Below are 25,946 nucleotides of genomic sequence, written 5' to 3'. Positions count from 1 at the left end.
TAGCTGGCCCACCATACACGAGAGTGTATGTATAGAAACTACTATAGCCAGGCCCAACATACACAGGAGTGTATGTATAGATACTTACATAGGCAGTACCAGTATACACAAGAGTATGTGTAGAAACTTTAACATAGCCAGTCAAAAGTAAAGATTGGAGTGTTATGTTTGTTTGTTGGTTTTGGGTTTAATGCCATTTTTCGACAGTATTTCAGTCATGTAACAGGCAGTTAACCTAACCAGTGTTCCTGGATTCTAAACCTGTTCTCCGCAAGTAATTGCCAACTTCTCCACATTAATCAGAGGTGGAGGACTAATGACTTCAGATACAATGTCGTTTATCAAACAGTCACGGAGAACATACAGGAGTGTTATGTAAAGTTACTAACATGACCAGTCCCTGTGTATACTGGAGTATATTCCCGAAGAGTCAGTCCCATATTGTGTGTATAGTATTTTCATAGAAAGTCCTACAGTATGTACAAAATACTTACATAGCCAGTCCCAATATAGTCTCGGTCTTGTACTCTGCATCAGAAGTGAACCTCTCTGTATCTATACCTGTAAAAACATTAACAATTAAACCCATTTTATATGCTCACAAAAATTACATCTTAGACCAGTATTTCAGATGTACATGATCCATAGTCTAGGTCAGAAAACAAATACCTTGACGTATAATTTTTTGTTTGTTTGTTTTGGGTTTAAAGCCATTTTTCAACAGTTTTTCAGTAATGCAATGACAGGCCATTAACCTAACCAGTGTTTCTGGGTTATGTATCTGTAGAAACCTGTTCTCCACAAGTGACTGCCAACTTCCTCACATGAATCAGAGGTGGAGTAATACATAAATCAATCTCACCAGTTTTACTTACAAGAGTTTTCAATGATGCTAACATAGATATTAATAATTTAAAAGATATTTGATCACAAGACACATATGCTTGGATTTTTTTCAGAACTTATTTTCAGCAAGGATGAACAAATGGACATAATATGGCAATAATTAACAGACTTATTAAGGTAGTTCTGCATATTTGGATGGAAAATTTTTCTACAATGTAGAATTTGGTTAAACTTTTGATTTTTCAAAACTTCAGAATATACCTAGAAAATTTAGCAAATAAAATAAAATAGGGTCGTGTGCTTGATTTTATGCTAGACTGATCTGAAAAATTTAGACCTCATGCAATATTTCATAATGGAAGTCTATGAAAAAATCATAACTTTCATAACATTTTTGTGAATATAATTTTTTCTGCAATGTAGATTTTGATCAAACTTCTCACGGTTGTTAATAAACATATGGACTATAATTTGGAGAAATAAAATGTATAGGTCCGTGTGCTCATTTTTGAGATATTTGACCATGATTATAGTGAACTGGACATTTCACGGTAATTTTAAGACATTATTTTGAATTTTTTAATGTGCCATATGTTTTAATACCATATTTTGACTTTAGAAATATAGCAACAGTGCCATTTTAATAAATTTACTCATAGGTTTTGATTAATTCATAAACTGATTTTCATTTCCGTACCCCGAATCCAGGCTTTATTCTACGTTTTCCGGATAAATAACGTTACACCATCACTTCCGGTTTTTCAAATGTGCAGAACTACCTTAACAGGAGTACACTGACATAAACATACAAACAGCACAAACAGCTGTGCAGTTCTTTTCAGAACTTTGTCTTGTCTCCAGTCATCAAGCATACATACGTAAACATACAAAAAGTGCACTAACCTCGGTCTAGTTTTTTCAGTATCTTGGCCTGTCTATAGTCCTCTAGCATCTCATTGTAATGTTTTATCTTCTCCACAAGGTCAAGGACATAATCTGGCCATTGAATTTCCTTCTTTTGACAGACCAAACTAGTGACCTTCTGCATGACCTTTACTGCAATCAAAATATGGTTAAAGGTCACATAATGCAAAATAGCATTATCTAGCCAACTATCTAGACAATGTTCAAAATATTTTAGATAATTTATTGTGTTTTTCAATATACAGTGTGGGTTGTAATTGTAGATTCACAAACGAGGTCTGAAGGAGGGTAGGGGAAGTGTGTACTGTAACTCTGATTCTGACATGCTGACCATCAAGATTTGGGGTATAGAACAATTGAAATAAACTTTGTATTTAAGATTTGAATTTCAACTACTTCTGTTTCATGCACTTATTCAAATTTATACCATTAAACATACAGCAAATTTCTATGTCTAAACCATATTCCTTTCCTAAACAAAAGTTGTCATGACCTCACCTGGTTCTCTGACATAGAGAGGAGATATATGTGGCATATCTACTGGTCTGACTGCTGAATATAGCTGTAGGGCATAGTAATACAATGCCAGCTGTAGAGATATATCTGTCCTCGGATGATCATCAAAACATCGGTCTGCCTCTGTTGGCTGTAATCAAGATATTATTGCTGTGATAGTATGGTTGCATTTTTTAAAGTAAATCAAACTTGAAATTTGTTCGTCTTAAAACAGCAGTCTGTATGTCTACAACGTTACTGTACTGATATCTGACAGTCATTGGTGGTTAAGGTCACAGACTTCATATCACTTGCCCCTCACCCATGTGGGTTCAAGCCTCACTTGTGGCACTGATTTTTTCAAGTGAGGAAGCTATCCAGCTGGCTTACGGAAGGTCAGTGGTTCTACTCAGGTGCCCGCTCGTGATGAAATAATGCACGGAGGGGCACCTGAGGTCTTCCTCTTCCATCAAAGCTGGAAAGTCACCATATGACCTATAACTGTGTCAGTGTGACATAACATCCCAACAAATCCAAATGACAGTCATTGAAATGGTTCTATGCCTACTTACTTATCTACTATTGAGAAAAAAGGAACAAACAAGAACTACTGGAGGACAGCAATAGTCAAGCTAATTCAACAATTGCAGACTTCATCAGTCAGAAAGACAGTAAGTATTACCAACAAAAAACCTAAACACAGTCCTTGCCTATACATGTTGATTGCCAGTAAGTAAAGTGGATCATAGTGTTTTACAGGCACAAAAAACTCACATGTTAGAGTGCCAGTGCAAAGGTCATTTGTTGTTAACACAATGTCTCAACTTTTGTAGTACTAGTAGATAAACTTAAAACAGAGTGTTGTCTACACAAAAAGTCACCTGTTACACTTAACACACTGTGCCGTTTACACAAAATTACATCCGTTACAGTGCCAATATGTAACTCAGACAGAGTGTGTTATCTACTCAAAACTATTCTGTCAGACTTCCAACTTCCAGTAGATAAACTAGAGATAGTGCTAACACAAAAACTAAACTGATGCAGGGCCAACAGGTAAACTAGAGAGTGTCAACACAAAAACTCAACTGATGCAGGGCCAACAGGTAAACTAGAGAGTGTCAACATAAAAACTCAACTGATGCAGGGCCAACAGGTAAACTAGAGATAGTGTCAACACAAAAAACTCAACTGATGCAGGGCCAACAGGTAAACTAGAGATAGTGTCAACACAAAAACTCAACTGATGCAGGGCCAACAGGTAAACTAGAGATAGTGTCAACACAAAAACTCACCTGTTGGAGGGCCAGTAAATAAGCTAAACTCAGCGTGTTGTCTACACAGAAACACTCACTGGCAAGTTGCAACAGCACTGTATAAAATACATAAAAATTACATGATGTTATACACAGTCTTCATATTTAGTAATACTGGTTTGTTTATAATCTATAACTACTGCACTTCTAACACAAAACAGAAATCTACCGCTCAGAGAGACTGTTAGATATTTTTCAAAAAAACGTAAAATCCATACATTGGACATGATTTCTTCAAAGCTAGAAAGTCTTTAAGTAAATATTTACTGCACATTTACAGACTAAAACTTATGACCATTCAACGATTCCTTTTTCATACACATCTGTATAGTTAGTACAATTAATGTGCATCAACAAGTAGGGGCCACCGTGGCCAAGTGGTTAATGTCAATGAATTTGAATCATTTATCCCATCACTAATGTTGTTATTCTAAACCCAACAAAATGAAAAAAGAACTTCAACACCCACACTTAATACTGAAAATACACCTGTATATGAATTCTCTAAAAACAGTTAGTGTTGTTACTAAATATTTACTCATTGCTGTTACTTAGTTCTAATCCTTATTTCATTATATATGGAACATTAGTGCAAGTATAATCAAAGTCCCTTGACTGATGGCAAAATTATGGTCTGGACAAGAATCGGATGGACAGGCTATACAACAGATTGACTGATGAACCAGGTGAAAGTATACAACCCAAAAAATTGGTTTCAACCAGCAGGGGACTGAAAAGGCATTGAACACAACTAAACAAACCGACCTTCTGTAGCAGACTGGGATTTTTCTCCTTCTGTCAACATCTCTTCTAGCTGTGCAGTTCTCAGCAACTTCTCACTCATCTGGGTCTCCATATCTACATGTGTCTCAAGATGGCAGAAATCTGCCTCATCCTAAATAGAAATGTTTACAATATTGATAAGGTTTTGTTGGAAAATGTGAAATGAATGTGTACACGTTAGTGTTTATACAATATGTCTCAAGGTATATTCATGAAACTATAAAACAAGAGGACCCTGAAGACCCAATATCACTCACCTGTCCCAGTTCTTACCCCGAAATAACCTAGTATACATGAATCAAATATATTCATATACAATTTTTGTTTCATTAAAATTGGCCTTTCTTATATTCGAAGGGAACCCTTTGAAAATTAAAGAAATATTCCCATTTTTTACAATATTTCAGCTCTCTACAATTTTCACTGTTAAATATGATACCAATATTTTAATAAGCTGAGGTATAAATTGATTTATTTGTGCATCAACAAGTTTGTAAAGTGCTGATATTAATGTTTTGCAAGTGGAAATGTTGGCAAATTGCTGAAATCTGTACTGCTTTACACCAATATGTGATTTCTACATGCCATGACAATGGCTTAAGCCGAAGTATTAACATAAACCTTACTGTCTGTAACAGTTTTATAAAAAATTTACAACTTTTATCAAAATTCTACAAAATCAGCAGTCCCTCATCAAACTGTACAGAAGTGTTCACATTAATGGCAAGGAATTGCACCGAACAAGTGTTCATGACAGGAAGAGTACATATTGTGGGCTCCTGTCTCACTTCCTTTTTCCAGCTAAATGTGAAACAAGAGGGCCAAGATGGCCCTAGGCCGCTCACCTAAGAAACACACCATAACAGTGTAAAAAATGTTTGACCTAGTGATTTCATGGAAACAAATATTCTGACCAATTTTCATTAAGATTGGACCAAAAATTGGTCTCTTGAGATTAAACAAGCATTTTCTTAGATATGGCCTAGTGACCTAGTTTTTGACCCTAGATGACCCATGTTCAAATTCAACCTAGATTTTATCAAGGCAATCATTCTGACCAAAATTCATGAAAATCAATTGAAAAATACAGCCTCTATCACATACACAAGTTTTTTCTTTGATTTGACCAAGTGACCTAGTTTCTGATCCCAGATGACCCATATTCAAAGTCGACCTAGATTTCATTAACTCATTCTGCCCGCGCGACGCATTAATGCGTCGGCCGATTTTTATCTGTATACCGCGTGCCGCTTCTATGCGGTGTTGTTATCTACATCTGGAAACCGCGCGCCACGTACATGCGTCTTTACAGTAGTAGCTCTGAATTCCGCGTGACGCTTTCAGTCGTCACATTTCATTGGTCTTTAATAAAATATATTAGTTCTTTCTAACAAATTGGACCAATCAATTTTTTTGTTGCGTAACATTTTTAAAACATAAATAAAACCGTATGTTGTGAAAAAATAAATGCTTTCTTTGAAGAAAGCTGTAAAAGCGAACATCGTTCGAGTTATAATTTGTGATTTCTCGAAGCCTGGAATTACGGATGATTTTTATATGATAAAAACATAAAAAAAATAAGTAAATAAATGAATAAATAAATAGATAGATACCATTGAAGATTCATTGAGAAATGAAAGTTGAAGTAATGCAACCCAAAATATATATACTTTTTCGCTTGTCGCTATGCAGCAAATAATGTCATCTGCGGGATCAAACAATTTTACGGCTACATGAGTTTACTTCTGATTATTATCGTTCTTTCGTTTTATTACACTAAAATAAGTATTGAACATTGTGCCAGAATTTCATTCAAATCTGTCAAAATTTACCAGAGATAAAATTAAAAACCCAGCTATGGAGCTATAAAAGGCGTTGAGTATATGAATAATGTAAATAATTGGGTATTGTTATAAAAATACACTTCATTAAAGACAGACGTACATAATTACCGCACTAAAATAACGTGTACGCATCATACCGAAATGCAAACAAAAACAATATCATAGAATTATTTTACATTTTCATATCGCAACACTGCCTGGACAAAATTGTGGATTACATCATTGAAAAGAAAAGAACTAAAAATATTTTCTCTTACATGTAAGATTAAATTATCTTTCACTCATGCACACCATAACTTTCATTTTTACCTTTGCGATATGACAATGCTCATGTGTGTATGAAAAAGTAAAATCATCTTGTGGGTATTTATTTATTTATTTATTCATTTATTTATTTTGTTGTTAAACTTCGAAACTGTCTCTTGATCTATAGAATAAACTGTTAATAATTACTCAATTCTGATCATTTGTTTTGTGTCTTTAATTCAACAATCTGTTGAAAGGACTGTATTAGACAGCTGCATGAAATTAACTTTGTTGCGTAGCTACTTCAATTTACTTACAAAGTGTGCAAATTCCATACCTATTAACACATATTTGATGTCATATGTCATTAATTAACAACAATATCCCAAGCAAAAAACTACAAAATCAATGTTATCTCTCAAAACATCTCTAGGTATTCAGGGTAGATTGGCTTATCAGCCTCCTAGGTGGCTCAAAGATAAATATCAGCAGAGTAGAAGCGGAGATAACGCTTTAGGGTAGAATGAGTTAAGGCAATCATCCTGACCAAATTTCATAAAAATCAATTGAAAAATACAGTCTCTATCGCATACACAAGATTTTTCATTAATTTGACCTAGTGACCTAGTTTTTGACCCCAGATGACCCATTTTCGAACTCTGCCTAGATTTCATCAAGGTAATCATTCCGACCAAAATTCATGAAGATCAATTGAAAAATACAGCCTCTATCGCATACACAAGGTTTTTCCTTGATTTGACCTAGTGACCTAGTTTTTGACCCCAGATGACCCATTTTCAAACTCGATCTAGATTTTATCAAGGTTATCATTCTGACCAAATTTCATGAAGATCAGTTGAAAAATACAGCCTCTATCGCATACACAAGGTTTTTCCTTGATTTGACCTAGTGACCTAGTTTTTGACCCCAGATGACCCATTTCCGAACTCGGCCTAGTTTTCATCAAGGTAATCATTCTGACCAAATTTCATGAAGATCAGTTGAAAAACACAGCCTTTATCGCATATACAAGCTAAATGTTGACGGACGACCGACAGACAGACGACGGACGCCGGACATCACGTGATCAGAAAAACTCATCTGAGCATTGCTCAGGTGAGCTAAAAATAGGTAAAACTCATAAGAAAACTTACCGATTCAATTCACCTGGCCATATTTATCCACTGCTCCTGCGACTAATCCTCCACTGTCAAGGTGTTGGAAACACTGCATTTGCAAAAGCTATGGCCAATGTATGTATATTTTACAGTATGTTGTAACATGGCTATTTTATAATTCTCATACTTACCACATTAGAGAAGCAATTTGCAATAAATCCTTCATAAAATGGATGACAAGACTGTAACTCTAGCTTCTTGTTTCTGTTTGTCATATCGTATGACTCCTGTCGTTTCATTGGCTGACGCAATCTGTTCACTGTACCATGCCACCATTTAGAATCTGTTACAGTAGATAAAACTGCTTTTGTTGTCTGTTTTGTTGATGCCAGTATATGCTGTGTCTGCTGCAGAGCAGCTTTAGAAGAAAATGGACTGACTCGCTTGTTTGAATCTTCTTCCGACTCCTGAACCTTGGAACTAATTCCTTCAAACAGTACCTTTACAATATAATGTACATATAACTTATTATAATAATTAAGATTGTATTAAGGGAAATATGGTATATGCATCCAGTTTCAGTTTTTCAAAATTCCATGACCAAAAATGGCTCAAACTTACCCTGGAAAATACCACACTAAGTGTTTCTGACCAAAAATTAAAAACCAATACAGATTTTTAATAATTCAACAAATTCCTACTAGCACCTATTTAGTTATTCATGATTGCATATGATTGCATATATTATTTAAGAGATTTTTCAATCTTTAAAGGAAAATCTTAGTAAAGACCTTGTAACAGACTAGGCAAAACAAACAGCAGATATAGAAATGATGTAGAACACTGATTGCTGTAAGCCACAGGAGCATGAGGGAAATGCTCAAGTTATCGATACAAATAACCAGAAATGTAAGAAAAATGGCTTGGGACGGTATGAATTGCTTGAGTCAGCCCCTGGTGCTTAAACCATCTGTGCTTGAGGGAGCAATATTTCCCTGTAATACTGGAGGACATTACCTGTGTTTCTAGTAGAGCCCTGGCTTGTAGGATAGGTTCAATCATATCTGGTGTGCAAAATGTCACAGCAAAAGATAACAGCTCCACCCTGAAAATAACATACAGCGCTGCATCAGGAGAAAACCAACATAGTGCATTTGCGACCAGCATGGATCCAGACCAGCCTGCACATCTGCGCAGTCTGGTCAGGATCCATGCTGTTCGCTAACAGTTTCTCTTATTGCAATAGGCTTTGATGTGAACAGCATGGATCCAGACCTGACTGTGTGGATGTGCAGGCTGGTCTGGATCCATGCTGGTCACAAATGCACTATGCTGGTTTTCTCATGGTGCAGCTCAGTGTCACAGTCAAACTTACATTAAGCAGCTAGCCATTGGAGCAACTCAGTTTGGCTGCTTATGGCAGGCGGCTGTTTAAGACAAGTTGAAATTAGAACATAAAATTAACTTGGGATGTTACCTGATTAACCTTTAGCCTGATACCAACAAGCGATTCTGCCTTTGCGACCAATGCAGACCAAGATCAGCCTGCACAGATGTGCAGGCTGGTCATGGTCTGCACTGTTCACTATTCAGTCAGTAAATTTTCAGTGGACACCCCTCTGAATAATAAATGGTACTGCCCAAACTGAATGATGGACTAAAGATAAGTAACTAATTAATACAAATAGTTGTTATTACAAGTTCAACAGTATACCAATTACCGTAAACTACATAAAGTAAATTTGATACTTATTCTTTTCAGTCTCTATTACAGATACTATTAAAGAAATAACTTTGGTAAACTTGCTTCACATATTTCAGTTCTAATTTTAGCCCAGCAAATAATATCTTGGATGTTAATCCTGTATATTTTGTATAAGTTGCAACAGATCTAAATCAAGCAGACTTGTGTGGTACTTTCACTTTTCCAACAGTTTGTCAGGAGAACTAGGAGTAAAAACACTGAGATAGTTCACACAGGCTGTTAACAATAAATCTTTATCCTCCCCTACCGATTTTAAGGGACACAAAAAGGCAAAACTGAAACTAGTTCTATAACAAAACTGTGGCTTATTAGTTATTTTATATAACAGATCCAGTCTAATCATTTCCTGAGAAATGTTAATAGCTGTCCATAGTTGTTCTAAGACAAAACCTTTACTAAAATATCAAAGTCATACAGAATTACATGCTACATGTATGTCTGCCCATGCCAAAATTTTCATAAACCAAGGAGACAAATTACTGTAACTTGATAAAACCAGAATCAAACTGCGTAACAGTAAAGAAAGATTTGTGACACTTTCAAAGTTCAATGACATATGGAAAACGTCTATACAGCAAGTTGGAACTTACTCACTTTGCACGGAAGTTTTGAAATGCTGCATGTTCAGCTAGATCCACACAGACATCCCAGGCAGCTCCATGACAACTGGACATCAACTCCTGGCAGACATCATAGGCAAATGGAAAATCTTCATTCTGTAAAACATTCAGGTTATCCAGAAGTGATACACAATACATACAGCTATCAAATGACAAAATACTTTCACAAACGAATTCTACAGCTCATTACCCATCATACTTATAGATGTAACTTGATATACTTTGCCTAGATCTTACATTTTTTTGCCAAAAGAAAAACCCTTGTTCTACATGACCATAAAATCATGCATTTTCAACACCTAATGTTGATATAACATTAACCTGCCATGCTTAAGAGTAATAAATAACAAAATCCCCTTTGATGTGACTGCAGCTCTAGTAATTAGATGTAAGACTTTCCAGTCACTGGTTAAACAAGTAAAACTTTTCCATACCTGATCCCTATTATACATATTCAAATTTTCAATCCCTGGTTACACAATCATCTAGAACTTTCCCATCCCTGGTTATGCATGAAGAACTTTCGAATCCCTTGTTACGTATGTGCAACCTCTCCATCACTGATTATGCTTGTATAACTTTCCCATCCCTGTTTTTTTTCACTAAGAAGCTTCCCATCCCTGGTAATACATGTAGAACTTCCCAATGGCCTGCTGGTTATTATACAGTCATATAGAACCGATGTAGAACCTCCCCATCACTGGTTATACTTGTAGAATTTCCCCATCCTTAGATATACATGCAGACCTTTCCCATCCCTTGATATACATGTAGAACTTTCCCATCCCTTGATATACATGTAGAACTTTCCCATCCCTTGATATACATGTAGAACTTTCCCATCCCTTGATATACATGTAGAACTTTCCCATCCCTTGATATACATGTAGAACTTTCCCATCCCTTGTTATACATAAAGAACTTTCCCATCCTTTGATATACATGTAGAACTTTCCCATCCCTTGATATACATGCAGAACTTTCCCATCCCTTGATATACATGTAGAACTTTCCCATCCCTTGATATACATGCAGAACTTTCCCATCCCTTGATATACATGTAGAACTTTCCCATCCTTTGTTATACATAAAGAACTTTCCCATCCTTTGATATACATGTAGAACTTTCCCATCCCTTGATATACATAAAGAACTTTCCCATCCCTTGATATACATGTAGAACTTTCCCATCCTTTGTTATACATAAAGAACTTTCCCATCCCTTGATATACATGTAGAACTTTCCCATCCTTAGATATACATGTAGAACTTTCCCATCCTTTGTTATACATGTAGAACTTTCCCATCCTTTGATATACATGCAGACCTTTCCCATCCTTTGTTATACATAAAGAACTTTCCCATCCCTTGATATACATGTAGGACTTTCCCATCCCTTGATATACATGTAGACCTTTCCCATCCCTTGATATACATGTAGGACTTTCCCATCCCTTGATATACATGCGGATCTTTTGGATCCCTAGTTATACAGTACAGCACTTTCCCATCCTTTGTTATACATAAAGAACTTTCCCATCCCTTGATATACATGCGGATCTTTTGGATCCCTAGTTATACAGTACAGCACTTTCCCATCCTTTGTTATACATAAAGAACTTTCCCATCCCTTGATATACATGCGGATCTTTTGGATCCCTAGTTATACAGTACAGCACTTTCCCATCCTTTGTTATACATAAAGAACTTTCCCATCCCTTTGATATACATGCATCTTTTGGATCCTAGTTATACAGTACAGCACTTTCCCATCCTTTGTTTTACATAAAGAACTTTCCCATCCCTTGATATACATGCGGATCTTTTGGATCCTAGTTATACAGTACAGCACTTTCCCATCCTTTGTTATACATAAAGAACTTTCCCATCCCTTGATATACATGCGGATCTTTTGGATCCCTAGTTATACAGTACAGCACTTTCCCATCCTTTGTTATACATAAAGAACTTTCCCATCCCTTGATATACATGCAGATCTTTTGGATCCCTAGTTATACAGTACAGCACTTTCCCATCCTTTGTTATACATAAAGAACTTTCCCATCCCTTGATATACATGCAGATCTTTTGGATCCCTAGTTATACAGTACAGCACTTTCCCATCCTTTGTTATACATAAAGAACTTTCCCATCCCTTGATATACATGCAGATCTTTCCCATCCCTTGATATACATGCGGATCTTTTGGATCCCTAGTTATACAGTACAGCACTTTCCCATCCTTTGTTATACATAAAGAACTTTCCCATCCCTTGATATACATGCAGAACTTTCCCATCCCTTGATTATATGATCTAGTACAAGCACTTTCCCATCCTTTGTATACATGTAGAACTTTCCCATCCCTTGATATACATGCAGACCTTTCCCATCACTTGATATACATATAGAACTTTCCCATCCTTTGTTATACATAAAGAACTTTCCCATCCCTTGATATACATGTAGAACTTTCCCATCCCTTGATATACATGCAGAACTTTCCCATCCCTTGATATACATGTAGGACTTTCCCATCCCTTGTTATACATAAAGAACTTTCCCATCCTTTGATATACATGTAGAACTTTCCCATCCCTTGATATACATGCAGATCTTTTGGATCCCTGTTACATAAGACTTTCCATCCTTTGTTATACATAAAGAACTTTCCATCCTTTGATATACATGAGACTTTCCCATCCCTTTATACAGCAGACTTTCCCATCCTTTGTATACATAGAACTTTCCCATCCCTTGATATACATGTAGGACTTTCCCATTCTGAGATATATAGAGAACTTTTCCATCCCTGGTAATACAGTCACAACATACAAACCTTGACAGCAGCTCTAGCAAGGATATGTAGAACTTTTCCATCCCTGTCAACCCTGTCAACAGCTGTTATCCTCAGTAAATGTCCTAGTCGTAGCAACTATTCAGTAGAAAGAAAATTCGCATAAACAGTCAAAACTAGATATTATACACAGAGGATCCATAATAATTATGATTGTTGTCCATTGCTATAAACCTTAAATGCTGCCAACCAAGCAATGTAATTAGTTTATGGATCATTATAAGCAGCATTTTAACCTCTTTACACACAACATTTTCCAACATTACAGTGTTAATGTCTGAAAAAATGAATGAGCTCAAGCTTTTTGTAGATTTTACCAATTGACTTCTACTGAAGTTTACTTTTGAAAAGAAATTTATAGCTCATATTTTTCCAAACCACAGTACAGTGATGTTTATCAATGACAATTAAAGTTGGAACAGCAATCTTACTCATTTCTCCATTGTTTGCTATGAGAATATTCATCGTCTAAACTGAATTTCATTTCTAGACACAGGTTTTATTCAAAACAAATAAATGCCAAAATCATAAATTTTCAGGAAAATAAGCATGTTTTCCCATATTTTGCTGTTTGATCAAGCTTTTCTGTAACAAGGTTTGCCCAGATTTCTCTTTTAACATGAATTAATATTTTTGATATTTTATATAATTCTATACAACTCCAAGGTGTGTAATGGGAACCTTTCAATTTTTCAGAATATCGTAAGTTTTAAATTGAACATTAAGAATGATTTTCATTGGGTATTTTCGCCTACAAATTTCTGCCATTTTTTACCAAAAATTTCGAAAATTCAAATTTTGATTACTTGTGAATGGGTTGTTACCAAACTTTCATAATATATACATATATAATTTTTTTTTTGGTTGGATTTACTGTTGCACCAACACATGATAAGTCATACGGGGACTTTCCAGCTTTAATGGTGGAGAAAGACCCCAGGTGCCCCTCCGTGCATTATTTCATCACGAGCGGGCACCTGGGTAGAACCACCGACCTTCCATAAGCCATCTGGATGGCTTCCTCACATGAGGAATTCAACGCTCCGAGCGAGACTCGAACACACATCGATGAGGGGCAAGTGACTTGAAGTCAGCAACCTTAACCACTCGGCCACGGAGGCCTATGTATCACAGTTAGCATAAAAGCAAAAAAAACCCAAAAAACATGCATATACTTATAAAATTGCTTAAACAAAAATTTTGAAATTCTGAGTCTACTTCTATTTTGCTTGGTGAAATTATTGAGCCGCGCCATGAGAAAACCAACATAGTGGGTTTGCGACCAGCATGGATCCAGACCAGACTGAGCATCCACGCAGTCTGGTCAGGCTCCATGCTGTTCGCTTTTAAAGCCTACTGGAATTTGAGAAACTGTTAGCGAACAGCATGGATCCTGACCAGACTGCGCGGATGCGCAGGCTGGTCTGGATCCATGCTGGTCGCAAACCCACTATGTTGGTTTTCTCATGGCACGGCTCATATGCTTTCAAAGGATCTCTTCATAACGTGTATCAGTATTTACTCCATATACTAGACTAGAGACATTCAGTTTTCCGGACAATTTCAGGCAAAAATGAACTTTCTCCATTATCTGGATGCACCTACAAAGGAGTAACAACAAGTTACAGTTTCCCTGGTAACCACATATTGTATATAATTATCTTAAAATCAAAGAAAAACTAAATATAACCTTTTGTTTCTGTGTATATGACGCTGGTTTACAGTCTACAGCCTGTTGTACCAATTCTAGTCTGTCTTTAGACAGTCGTACTGTAGAATAAATCAAAAGTAGCATTAAAACTTTAATACAGATAGTAGATAAAATTTATATAATTGTATGACACATGCCACCTAAAAATGCTTGACAAAACAATATAAATAAAGTGTACAACAGGGTCATAATTCCAGAACAAATAATCATATAAGTCCTGATGATATAACACTGTCCACTTCATGTTGCTGACATTTACAAAATTTCATTTCAAGTGACTGGAAATTGCAGAAGATGGGTACACAATATTCTGCTGTCCTGATATCTCCGGTTTGCTCATCTCAAAATTTCTGTAATCTCAAAGAAATTTTCAAGTCTTGTCCCAAAAACTTGCGCACAAAGTATCATTTTCGGTCGAATTTCAGTGATCCCTTGAAATTCCAGATATGGAGTATTAAATGTATGTGATTTCTTACCTTGTAATGGAAGAACTTTAACACCAAAGTCCTCGAGCACAGACAGAGACGAGATTAGATCATGTTCCTCCTGGATGACCGGAGGACTGTCCTGTATCAGATTTAGACATGACCTAGAACACAAAACAAAATTTAGCATCCATCCACAAAAAGTATTTAATCACAGCTCACTGAAACTCTTGCTGGCATCCTAAGCATGTAAATGTCCATCCTTGGTGACTGATTGGCCCTCTTAAATCAGGTAAAGACACACTCTACAAGAGCTGTCCATAAGACAGCGCGCTCAACTTTCTCAGTGCTGGACTCTGAATTAGAGCTTTGCCAGTGAAAAAAAATCCAAGTTAAAAAGGGACATAACTCTGTCAAAATTCAAATGAGAGTTATGGGAATTGTGTCTCCTGGTGTAGACTTTGATAGTAAATAACGATTTTGAGTTTCAACTCAAAAGCTTTAATAGTAACAGAGATATTTGACTTTATCAAAAAATTTAACAAAAAATTCTAAGTTAAAAAGGGACATAATTCTGTCAAAATTCAAATCAGAGTTATGGAGATTGTTTTCCCTGGTGTAGACTTTGACGGTAAACAAGTGTTTTAAGTTTCAAGTCAAAAGCTTTGATAGTAACAGAGATATTTGACTTTATCAAAAACTTTAACCAAAAATTCTAAGTTAAAAAGGGGCATAATTCTGTCAAATTTCAAATAAGAGTTATTGAAATTGTGTCTCCTGGTGTAGATTTTTATAGTCAATAACTATTCTGAGTTTCAAGTCAAAAGCTTTAATAGTAACAGAGATATTTGACTTTATCCAAAATTTTAACAAAAATTCTGAGTTAAAAAGGGGCATAATTCTGTCAAAATTCAAATCAGAGTTATGGGGATTGTTTCTCCTGGTGTAGACTTTGATAGTAAATAACTGTTTTAAATTTCAAGCCAATAGCTTTGATAGTAACAGAGATATTTGACTTTATCAAAAACTTTAACCAACAGCGACGCCGACGCCGGGGCGAGTACAGTAGCTCTACTTTTTCCTCGAAAAGTCGAGCTAAAAATGTATACAAATTTCACAATCTGGCTAAGCACTAAAATAAAAATTGATCAATATTTATGCAAAAGCTAGCATTTCTTCAAATGTGTTGAAATGCTAAAGCATTACTATTCTTTTTTTTTTTTTTGCTACGGAACGAACAGTTCTATGAGTAGCTAAGTAAATCATTGATTTTCATGCTTCATGAAAGATATCTGTATCAAGGACTCAAATGAAGAACTGGTGTCTGTAACACTGTCAGTCAGGTAGTATATTACAGAATTACTTGTTCTCAATATTTTCCTATGACAAAGAAGAATAATTTGTATGTCTTTTTTGTATACAAGCAGGCAGTTAACCTAACAAGTGTTCTTGGATTCAGTACCAATAATCACCTGTTCTTCACAAGTAACTGCCAACTTCCCAACATGAATCAGAGGTGGAGGCCAGAAGATTTCAGACACAATATCTTTTATCAGTCCTAACTTAAAACATATGCCTCTCCTGGGGATCAAACGCTTGACTCTAAAGATTTGTTGACCTGCGCTCTCCCTATTTAGCTAAGGGGTCAGATAATCTGATACAAGTTGTCTAAATCAGTTATGCATGTGTTACAATACCTTGCTAGAACCATACATGTATCAGTGAGACTGGCAGAAGAATTGAAGTACTCCTGCGCTGCCATGAGGACCAGTTCCGCAGCCTTTGTATAGGGAACCTTGGTCTGCATGGTGTAAATGAGAGGTGTGGGCCTGTGAGATTCAGATACATTTCTCTCAACCATCTGTCCTGCAAGCTGTATATAGCTGGAGTTGTTTGAGCACAGCAAGCTCTCTACAAATGTCTGAAAACAACAACAAAAAACTGCTATTAAAACCTGACAGTAAAGGCAATAAACCTGTGAACCAGTTGATAATTTCAGTGCAATCAACTATCCTCAATAAGTAATTTTAGCATCCTCTGGCCATAACAGAAAATTACTTTTCATAACAAACGCGGAATGCCAAAATTACATACAAAGTATATGAAAACAAATGGAAATTGCAAACTGCCATTATGGGTCAACTACCAGGTAAAACATCTCATGAAACTATATACACAATAACCTTAATTAACCTTAACACAGAATTTTAATAAAGTATTTACACTGAAAAACTATGTAAGAATCATGTCAATACAATGTACTTTCAATTTACTAATTTCAATGGAAAAGTGGCACTTTTCCAGAAAGATGGATTTCAAAATAATTAAAATTTTCTTAATAACCAAAGTTCAAGGCAGTGATGAACTAGAAATGTGTCCATGGGACACAGATGCCCCCACTACATGACAAAGGACACAAATTTTTTCCTGGGTCAGGGGCCATAACTCCTACAATACTAAATGAATCCGGACGCGAAACCCCAGGTGCACAACTGCAAATGCTGACCAACATTCCTTTAAACTTTGGTGACTCAAGGTCAAATACTTTTGGAGCTACGCGCGACACAACATTAAAATGGCCAATTTTTAACTAAGTCAGGGGTCATAACTTCTACATGACTGAATGAATCCGGACGTGAAACCCTAGGTGCACAACTGCATATGCTGACCAACATTCCTGTAGACTTTGGTGACTCTAGGTCAAATACTTTCGGAGTTACGCGCGACACAACATTAAAAGGATCAATTTTTAACTAAGTTAGGGGCCATAACTCCTACACAACTGAGTGAATCTGGACGTGAAACCCCAGGTGCACAACTGCACATGCTGACCAACATTCCTGTAAACTTTGGTGACTCTAGGTCAAATATTTTTGGAGCTACGCGCGACACAACATTAAAATGACCAATTTTTACTAAGTCAGGGGCCATAACTCCTACATGACTGATTGAATCCGGACGAGAAACCCTAGGTGCACAACTACACATGCTGACCAACATTCCTGTAAACTTTGGTGACTCTTGGTGAAATACTTTTGGAGCTACGCGCGACACAACATTAAAATGACCAATTTTTACAAAGTCAGGGGCCATAACTCCTACAAGACTTAATGAATCTGGATGCGAAACCCCAGGTGCACAACTACACATGCTGACCAACATTTCTGTAAAGTTTTGTGACTCTACGTCAATTCTGAGCTATGCGTGACACAACATTCTCGGAAGGACGGACAGACAGAGGACGGACGGAAAGACGGATGGATGGACAAGGGCAAATCTATATGCTCCCCCCCCCTCCCAAAAGTGGGGGCATAATAAAAATGCACAATCAATTTTGTACAAATCCTATCCATCTAAACTATCTGAAAACAATATACCATACTGTAGAATCATTTTATTTTGTGGGCATCAAATTTTGTGGTATTATCAATATGACTATTGCATGGAGTTATACATTTGCTAATTTCAAATTCTGAAGATACAGAAAATTCCATATTAATAAGCATTTAATTTCATGGACTCCCTTACAGTGAAATCCACGAAAACCAGTAACCCATGAATATTTTATTTTAGAGTATACTGAGATATGATATTTACAGCATGACAGAGTGAAGGTGAGACACATCTGTAGACTTTATCTTGTAACTGCATCATCTCACTGTGAAGTCTCGACCATTGTACTTCGCTTGCTGTACCCTCCCTGTGAAAGATAAATAATCGTATGTCTGCCTTAAGGTTCTGCATGTTTGATTAACTAAAAGTGATGGCTTAACATTAATTATCTACAATACCTAGAATAATGCCTGGTAGCCATTATACAAGTAGTATGAATGTGCCTGTTTTCTTTTAATGGTGGACATGTTTGTTTGTTAATGGTTTAGAGCAGGTTTTCATAGGTATTTAACATATGAAATGGCAGGCAATCAACTCAAACAGTGTTCCTGGACTCTGTACCAGTACTAACTCTACATTCTAGTAACTGCCAACTTCTCAACATGAATCAAAGATGGAGGACAAATGAAGTTAAAATCTTAGTAACTATGTCTTCCGATAAATCGACACGGAAAACATGCACCTCACACCCAGATCTACACTCTCCCTATTGCAAAACAAGGGCTGGACAGAAGGTGCTGGAAAGGGAATATTTTCAAGGGGAAAAAAGGTCCGGACAACAACTACCAAAGTAGAAAATTAACAATAACAGCAGATATATTTCCCCCTGACAAAATTTAAGATGGCTCACCGTCTGCCCATGTTTCTGGTCAGTCTGATCATCAACTGTTCAGCCTCATCTGCATTTGTCTGCAAAAAACAAGATGTATTTGGGATGTGTAACATATATAACAATTTTACATTTAACCAACTTGTACACAGAATTAATGACAAGATTTCTCAAAGGAGTCTGGGTGCTCGACTATTGCGATGCTCGACAGTGAAATAGGACATATCTGAGAAAAGTAAAGCTATCATTGGACTGGTTATACTCCTAGGTGTGGATGATTATGTTGGATAATACTTTAAAGTTTGAGTCATAATAATAGTAATAACAGAGATAGAGCTGAAAGTCCACCAAAACATGAATCAGAATTTCTTAAATAAAAGGGACATTTATGGAACATTTCTGTTAGAGATATAGACCTCGTATCATACGATATGGGTATGACCCTGGGGCCAGTAGGATAGCTCTCCATATGCTATTAAAGTTGCGCTAAAAACAAAATTTCAAATACCTTTCTAGAGTTGTAATTTTTTAAGGTGGCTTTCTGTGTCAACTGAAGAATGTGAATTTCTATCAATATTAATTTATTTCAGGTGGATCTTAAAAGAAAGTTCTACAACTTCTATTAATTACTCTTGACACCTCATTCCTTCTAGTATCCATCATCATAACAAGATGTGAGATTTTGTTTTGTTTTTGTTGACTTTAATGTAACACTTACACAATTATAAGTCATATGGTGACTTTCCAGCTTTGATGGTTAAGACCCAAGGTGCCCCTTTGTGCATTATTTCATCACGAGCAGGCACCTAGATAGAACCACTGACTTTCCATAAGCTAGCTGGATGGTTTTCTCACATGAAAAATTAAATGCCCCGAGCAACGCTCTAACCCACATCGGTGAGGGACATGTGATTTGAAGTCAGCCACCTTAACAACTGGGCCAAGGAGGTCACAAGTGTATGACAGAATAGAAGCAAGTTTTCCCTTTCATGCCGAATGCCAAGCAAAAGAGCTTCTTACACTATCTATCCTTACCTTTGGCATGACAAGTTGGAGATGAACCCTAAACCATCAGCATTAGAAGGGAGTACTCTAACAGAAGGCTACATGTACGATATTCAAGATGCTTGAAAGTATTAAAACATTCAGTTTCAAGACAACATGCAAAGGCAAGGATCATTAAACTGGTCACAAAAATGTTTGATCCTTACCTCAGTTTCTTTGATGTAATACACAGGCTTTTTAATTCCATTTTCTGCCAATACTTTAGCAGCACTGAAACGAATACATAAATACACATTTCATGTCGTCAACAAGAAATATACCCATGAAACAACTTGTCAATAATTATGAGACTATAAAATGTTGAATGAAGTTTTTACATTTTTGGACTTTGACCTTAAATTTAGATACTCTCCAATCGAGACAGTACTCCCTCTGAGCTGTTTCTTATATTAAAAGTTGTTGAAATTAAAATATACACAAACATTACCCAGAAATTCACCCTGCTTCAATGACCAGGTTTAAAGATACAAAAGCAGTATTGTAACAAGTTCATTTCAGCAAGACTATTTGTAAAACTTGAAATGTTTTTCTGAATCAAAGTTGTATTTCAGCAAAAACTTAACCTGTTGTCGTATGAAAAAGAAACAGTTAAGTCTCGACTGGGTTTGATTCTGTGACCTCTCAAATCAGTGGCTTACATTTTATCCACTAAAGGACTACATGACTCACGGTACAGTGATAAAACCATATTCATATCTATGATATAAAAGATAACTGCCGAAGTGCCGCAGAAACTTGATATCTCAAACTTGTTTTTTCTCAAAATTCTGGTTTTCTCCTGTCCCCCAAAAAAACATGCACAAAATATTACTCGAATTTAGGTTATCTTAAAGTAAAAGGCTTGATCCCTTAACATTCAAGACACTGAGTTTCAGCTGTACATGTATATCAAAAAGTGTATTGTATATGTGTGTGTATATAACCTGGGTTAAGGGCAAAACTAATGTATTTTTGACTTTCTTTATATACAGTTATAACAGTTTCACATTGAGCTCACGATAATTATAACTTACTTGAGATGATCTTCGAGTTTATCTACCAGCACATGAAGCCTCTGTATCTCCTTAGTGTCTGCCCTGAATATAGCAACAACAGTAGCAGGTAATATTCAACAATACCAGGTAATATACAACAGCAACAACAATTGTAGCAGGTTATAACAGCAAATTGCTGCCTAGTCCAACTTGTGCCATAATTATCACTTTCATTTCATCAGACTCAGTCAGGAGAGGTAAACAGAAACACATATGAGCCATGCCATGGGAAAACCAACATAGTGTGTTTGTGACCAGCATGGATCCAGACCAGCCTGCGCATCTGTGCAGTCTGGTCAGGATCCATGCTGTTCGCTATTAGTTTCTCTAATTCCGTTAGGTTTGAAAGTGAACAGCATGGATTCTGACCAGACTGCGCGGATGCGCAGGCTGGTCTGGATCCATGCTGGTCGCAAAGCCACTATGTTGGTTTTCTAATGGCACGGCTCATATTGTGACTTAATACATAAAAGTAAATTTGATAAACATTGTAAAATTATCACAATCACTTGCCCAGACAACTACAATGATTAAAGAAACTTAGACAAAAACTATTTCTTAACTTATATGTCTTTATCAGTGTCTTATAAAGTTCTTAAAAATGGTTTCCTAGATATTTGAAGATTTTAATGTATGCACAACAATGACATCACTTGGACATCTTAAAAGCAAACAGACCGTTATATAGCCTAGTCACAGCCTGTCTGAGGTAACTATATATGTTCTTTTTGGAGAATGCTGTCAGGTGGACCTTGGATCATTTTCTCTGACTTTCTACTAACAACATACAATCATCCTATTAAGTTTGACTACTGACTAATGTGGGATTATGTACCGACCACAGGCCAATGTCATTTAAAGTTTGGACATCAATTTTAGTTTAAGTGTGCTCCAATTGTTCATCAAAAGCCAGCTGGTTTATCAAAAGAACAGACAGACCAACCAACACATGAAAACCAATATATAAGCTTTTTATTTGAGGGTGAAATCTTAAACAGTTCAAAATTTGAAATAAAAGACTTACCCATATCCTCTCTGTGGTAAACACTTTAAAATCTCCTCCGCCAGATGTAGCTGGTCATCCCTGAAAGAAATACCAATGTGGTAAAACTTCTAAAATCTCCTCGGCAAAATATATGTGGTAATCACTTACAAGAAATACCAATAATTATGATACGTTTGATTTTGCTATCACTTTTTTTCCTTCTCACAGATGTATATATAAACAAGATTTGTTTGTAAACCATGAAAACCCCTAATGTTGGCCTGCCCCATTATCCCGAGATCACCATGACCTTGCCCTTTAACTTACTAAAACCCAAACACATTAAGTGTGGTCATTTACTGACCACAGGCAATCATTCTATGAAGGTAAACAATTGTAAGCAAAAGCTTTTTTTAATTATTTAGTTGGAACTACTTTCAGAGTAAAGGCCACTGTGACCTCAACCTTTGACCCACTGAACTCCCAAAACAATTGGGGTCTTCTATTAACCACAGGACATCACCCTATGAATTTTGACAACTGTAGGCCAAAGCTTTTTCGAGTTATTGATTGGAAACCGATTTTTCGCTCAAAGTCACCACAACTTTGACTACTGAGCAACCGATCACAAAATCACTAAGAATTATATGCATAACAAACCTATGTTCCAAGTTTGAGCTTCCTGTACTGAAGCCTTTTTCAGTTATCTGTCTTAAACCAAGTGCATGGATGGACACACTAAAGGTTTGATCACCATTTAATATCAGTTACTTGAATCATTTTGTTGTCATCACCTAGATCAAAATGCCATTAACACATGCAGTTAAATGCAAGGATTATATAAAAAGTTTACCTTTGACAACTATAGATAGCATCAATACCCAGTGACATCAACTCTGCTTGCTTTGGGATTACTGGATTTGGTAACTGTAAATATACAGTACACTAATAAAAACAATGAAGCAGGTACATAATGTGAGCAGTGTTTTTGTGCTACATTACAGGCCTTCTGTGGTCTATATACTTGTTTACTATTATATCCATTTTTAAAGTGGAATTATATGCATTTTTCAAGTAAAAATACAGCAGCAATAGATATGTGTGTAAAAAGGGTGGAGGAAATTATAGCTTTTAACCCAGCATACCAAATTCTTCCTGTTACCATTACGAAATAATAACTTTCTAAATATGACTTTTCTTATTTTGACTGGGGCAGTCTTTTTAAGAAAAGTCAAACTGCTTGCAGGAGTTGCTTCCCTTCAACTTCAGAAATCTCTACTTATAGCTAAGGGAGATAATTGCGTACATGACTGAAGAAATGAACTATCATTTTATAAGTCCGATTTCTTCATTTCTAAAGCATCACTTTTAAATACTTATGCGGCATTATTGTTAATTTAACACATTTAAATGCACAGCAACCGAAAACTTTCTTTTACAAAACATTCACCAAAAACACACTATATGCTGTAAGATGGACATAATGCCACTTTAAAGTAAAACAAGAGCACCGCCTTGCGGGTGCTGACGCTCATCTGATTTTTTTTGTATAATAGAAATATTGTCCTACCCATGATTTTCTAAGTCTAAAAAGGGCCATCACTCTTGCAAAAAGCAGGATAGAGTTATGTTTCTTGATGTACAGTGTCCACTTATGATGGTGAAAAACTGTTGCAAGTTTTAAAGCAATAGCTTTGATAGTCTATGAGAAAAGTTGACTTAAACATAATATTCAACCAAGAAAATGATTTTTTCTAAGTCCAAAAGGGGCAATAATTATTGCAAAAAGCAGGATGGAGTTATGTTGCTTGCTGTACAGGGTCAGCTTATGATGGTGAACAAGAGTTGCAAGTTTTAAAGCAATAGCTTTGATAGTTTAAGAGAAAAAGTTGATCTAAACATAAAATTTAACCAAGAAATCTGATATTTTCTAAGTCCAAAAGGGGCCGTAAATCTTGCAAAAAGCAGGATGGAGTTATGTTTCTTGCTGTTCAGGGTCAGCTTATGATGGTGAACAAGTGTTGCAAGTTTTAAAGGAATAGCTTTGATAGTTTAGGATAAAAGCTGACCTAAACATAAAACTTAACCAAGAAAACTGATTTTCTAAGTCCAAAAGGGGCAATAATTCTTGCAAAAAGCAAGATGGAGTTATGTTTCTTGATGTACAGGGTCTGCTTATGATGGTGAACAAGTATTCCAAGTTTCAAAGCAAAAGCTTTGATAGTTTAGGAGAAAAGTTGACCTAAACATAAAACTTAACCAAGAAATCTGATATTTTCTAAGTAAAAAAGGGGCCATAAATCTTGCAAAAAGCAAGATGGAGTTATGTTTCTTGCTATACAGGGTCAGCTTATGATGGTGAACAAGTATTCCAAGTTTCAAAGCAATAGCTTTGATAGTTTAGGAGAAAAGCTGACCTAAACATAAAACTTAACCAGGCAACGCCGACGCAGACGCCGACAACCGCTCAAGTGATGACAATAACTCATCATTTTTTTCAAAAAATCAGATGAGCTAAAAACTAGACTCTACACACTGATAAAAGCATGAGTGTCTTTATACTGTTTCTTTTAAATGGAAGAATGGATGACTATGCAATATCCAGTAATTACACAAAGATATGTGCTTGGCAACATACAGTGTATGGCAAGAGCATATTGTCAATGAGATGAGTTTGTGATAGGCAGCATTTGGCAACACAACAATGAGATGAGCTGGGTAATAGGCAGTGTCTGGCAATAGAACATGGAGATATGCTGAGCATTATGCAGTATATGCAGAAAGAGATGTGTTGAGCAACAGACAAACTTCATTTTGTATGGATTTAGTACAATTTTTCAACAACATTTCAGTAGTTAGCCTAACCAGTTGTCCTGGATGCTGTGAAAGTACTGATGGGCAACCAAAATGTTAAACATTAAACATTATAATATCTTAAGGGAAAATAGAACAGGAAATCACCAACAATCATTTTGGTTTCATACGCAACCGTAAAAAATTAACAAATATAACAATGAAGAAATCCAAACTTGAGAATATTTAGTTCATGTCACTGAAATTCAGTTTTTCTGTTTCAACATTTTCTGACAGTTATTGTTAACCAAACCAAGTTAATACTGAAACTTTCTACATCTGACATAACTCCAACCAGCAGTCTCTTAGAAGCAAGTGGGTAAAAACTGACAGATGGGACAGGACAGATATAAAGGCAGATAGAGATTGACATACAGGCATGACAATATCAATTATCTCCTCAAATATTGCAAGAAATATCAAAAACCACAGATAAATTAACCTTAAGCCTGCTAGCAGCAAGTGATTGTTGCCTTGGCAACCAATGCAGACAAAGGCTGATCATGGTCTACACTGTTTGCTATTCAGTCTGTACATTTTCAGTGAAAACCCCTTCAAATGATATATGGTACTGCCCAAACTGAATGACAGACCAGTCCATTTTAGAAATAGAAGTTTAGTAGGGTAGATTAAACTACTTACATGTGTTTTTGATGCTTCAAATACATGAAGTGGTCGTGTTAGGTCTGACCTGGCAGACGTTACAACGTAGTCTCGGAGCAGGTGAATGTATGCTCCATGTGTCCGTCTGTCACACTGCTTCAAGAATGGTACCATCCATCTCCTCAAGTTTTTGGAATACATATCATCACTCGACTAGAGGAATAAATATCAATT

The 25,946-nt window shown here is 36.1% G+C and overlaps 1 protein-coding gene across 1 annotated transcript in view; it reads right to left on the bottom strand.

Moving 5' to 3' along the window:
• LOC123565474 (NBAS subunit of NRZ tethering complex-like) overlaps positions 1-25,946 on the bottom strand; it is a 115,583-nt gene that overhangs the window by 49,264 nt on the left and 40,373 nt on the right. Inside the window, exons 26-44 of the mRNA XM_053549503.1 lie at positions 25,752-25,925; positions 23,110-23,183; positions 22,296-22,355; positions 21,251-21,313; positions 20,384-20,447; positions 19,194-19,252; positions 18,548-18,650; positions 16,648-16,871; positions 15,002-15,114; positions 14,505-14,584; positions 12,797-12,892; positions 9,932-10,053; positions 8,590-8,677; positions 7,764-8,072; positions 4,347-4,476; positions 3,561-3,637; positions 2,269-2,416; positions 1,750-1,902; positions 495-561 (exon numbers count right to left, since the gene is read on the bottom strand). Of these exons, the coding sequence (XP_053405478.1) occupies positions 495-561; positions 1,750-1,902; positions 2,269-2,416; positions 3,561-3,637; positions 4,347-4,476; positions 7,764-8,072; positions 8,590-8,677; positions 9,932-10,053; positions 12,797-12,892; positions 14,505-14,584; positions 15,002-15,114; positions 16,648-16,871; positions 18,548-18,650; positions 19,194-19,252; positions 20,384-20,447; positions 21,251-21,313; positions 22,296-22,355; positions 23,110-23,183; positions 25,752-25,925 (2,204 nt within the window). The remainder of the gene's footprint in view (positions 1-494; positions 562-1,749; positions 1,903-2,268; positions 2,417-3,560; positions 3,638-4,346; positions 4,477-7,763; positions 8,073-8,589; positions 8,678-9,931; positions 10,054-12,796; positions 12,893-14,504; positions 14,585-15,001; positions 15,115-16,647; positions 16,872-18,547; positions 18,651-19,193; positions 19,253-20,383; positions 20,448-21,250; positions 21,314-22,295; positions 22,356-23,109; positions 23,184-25,751; positions 25,926-25,946) is intronic.

The sequence above is a fragment of the Mercenaria mercenaria genome, chromosome 8 (assembly GCF_021730395.1).
Source record: "Mercenaria mercenaria strain notata chromosome 8, MADL_Memer_1, whole genome shotgun sequence".
NCBI lineage: Eukaryota > Metazoa > Mollusca > Bivalvia > Venerida > Veneridae > Mercenaria > Mercenaria mercenaria.
Note: the sequence above shows the minus strand (reverse complement) of the source record. Positions and strands in the feature narration are given on the sequence as shown.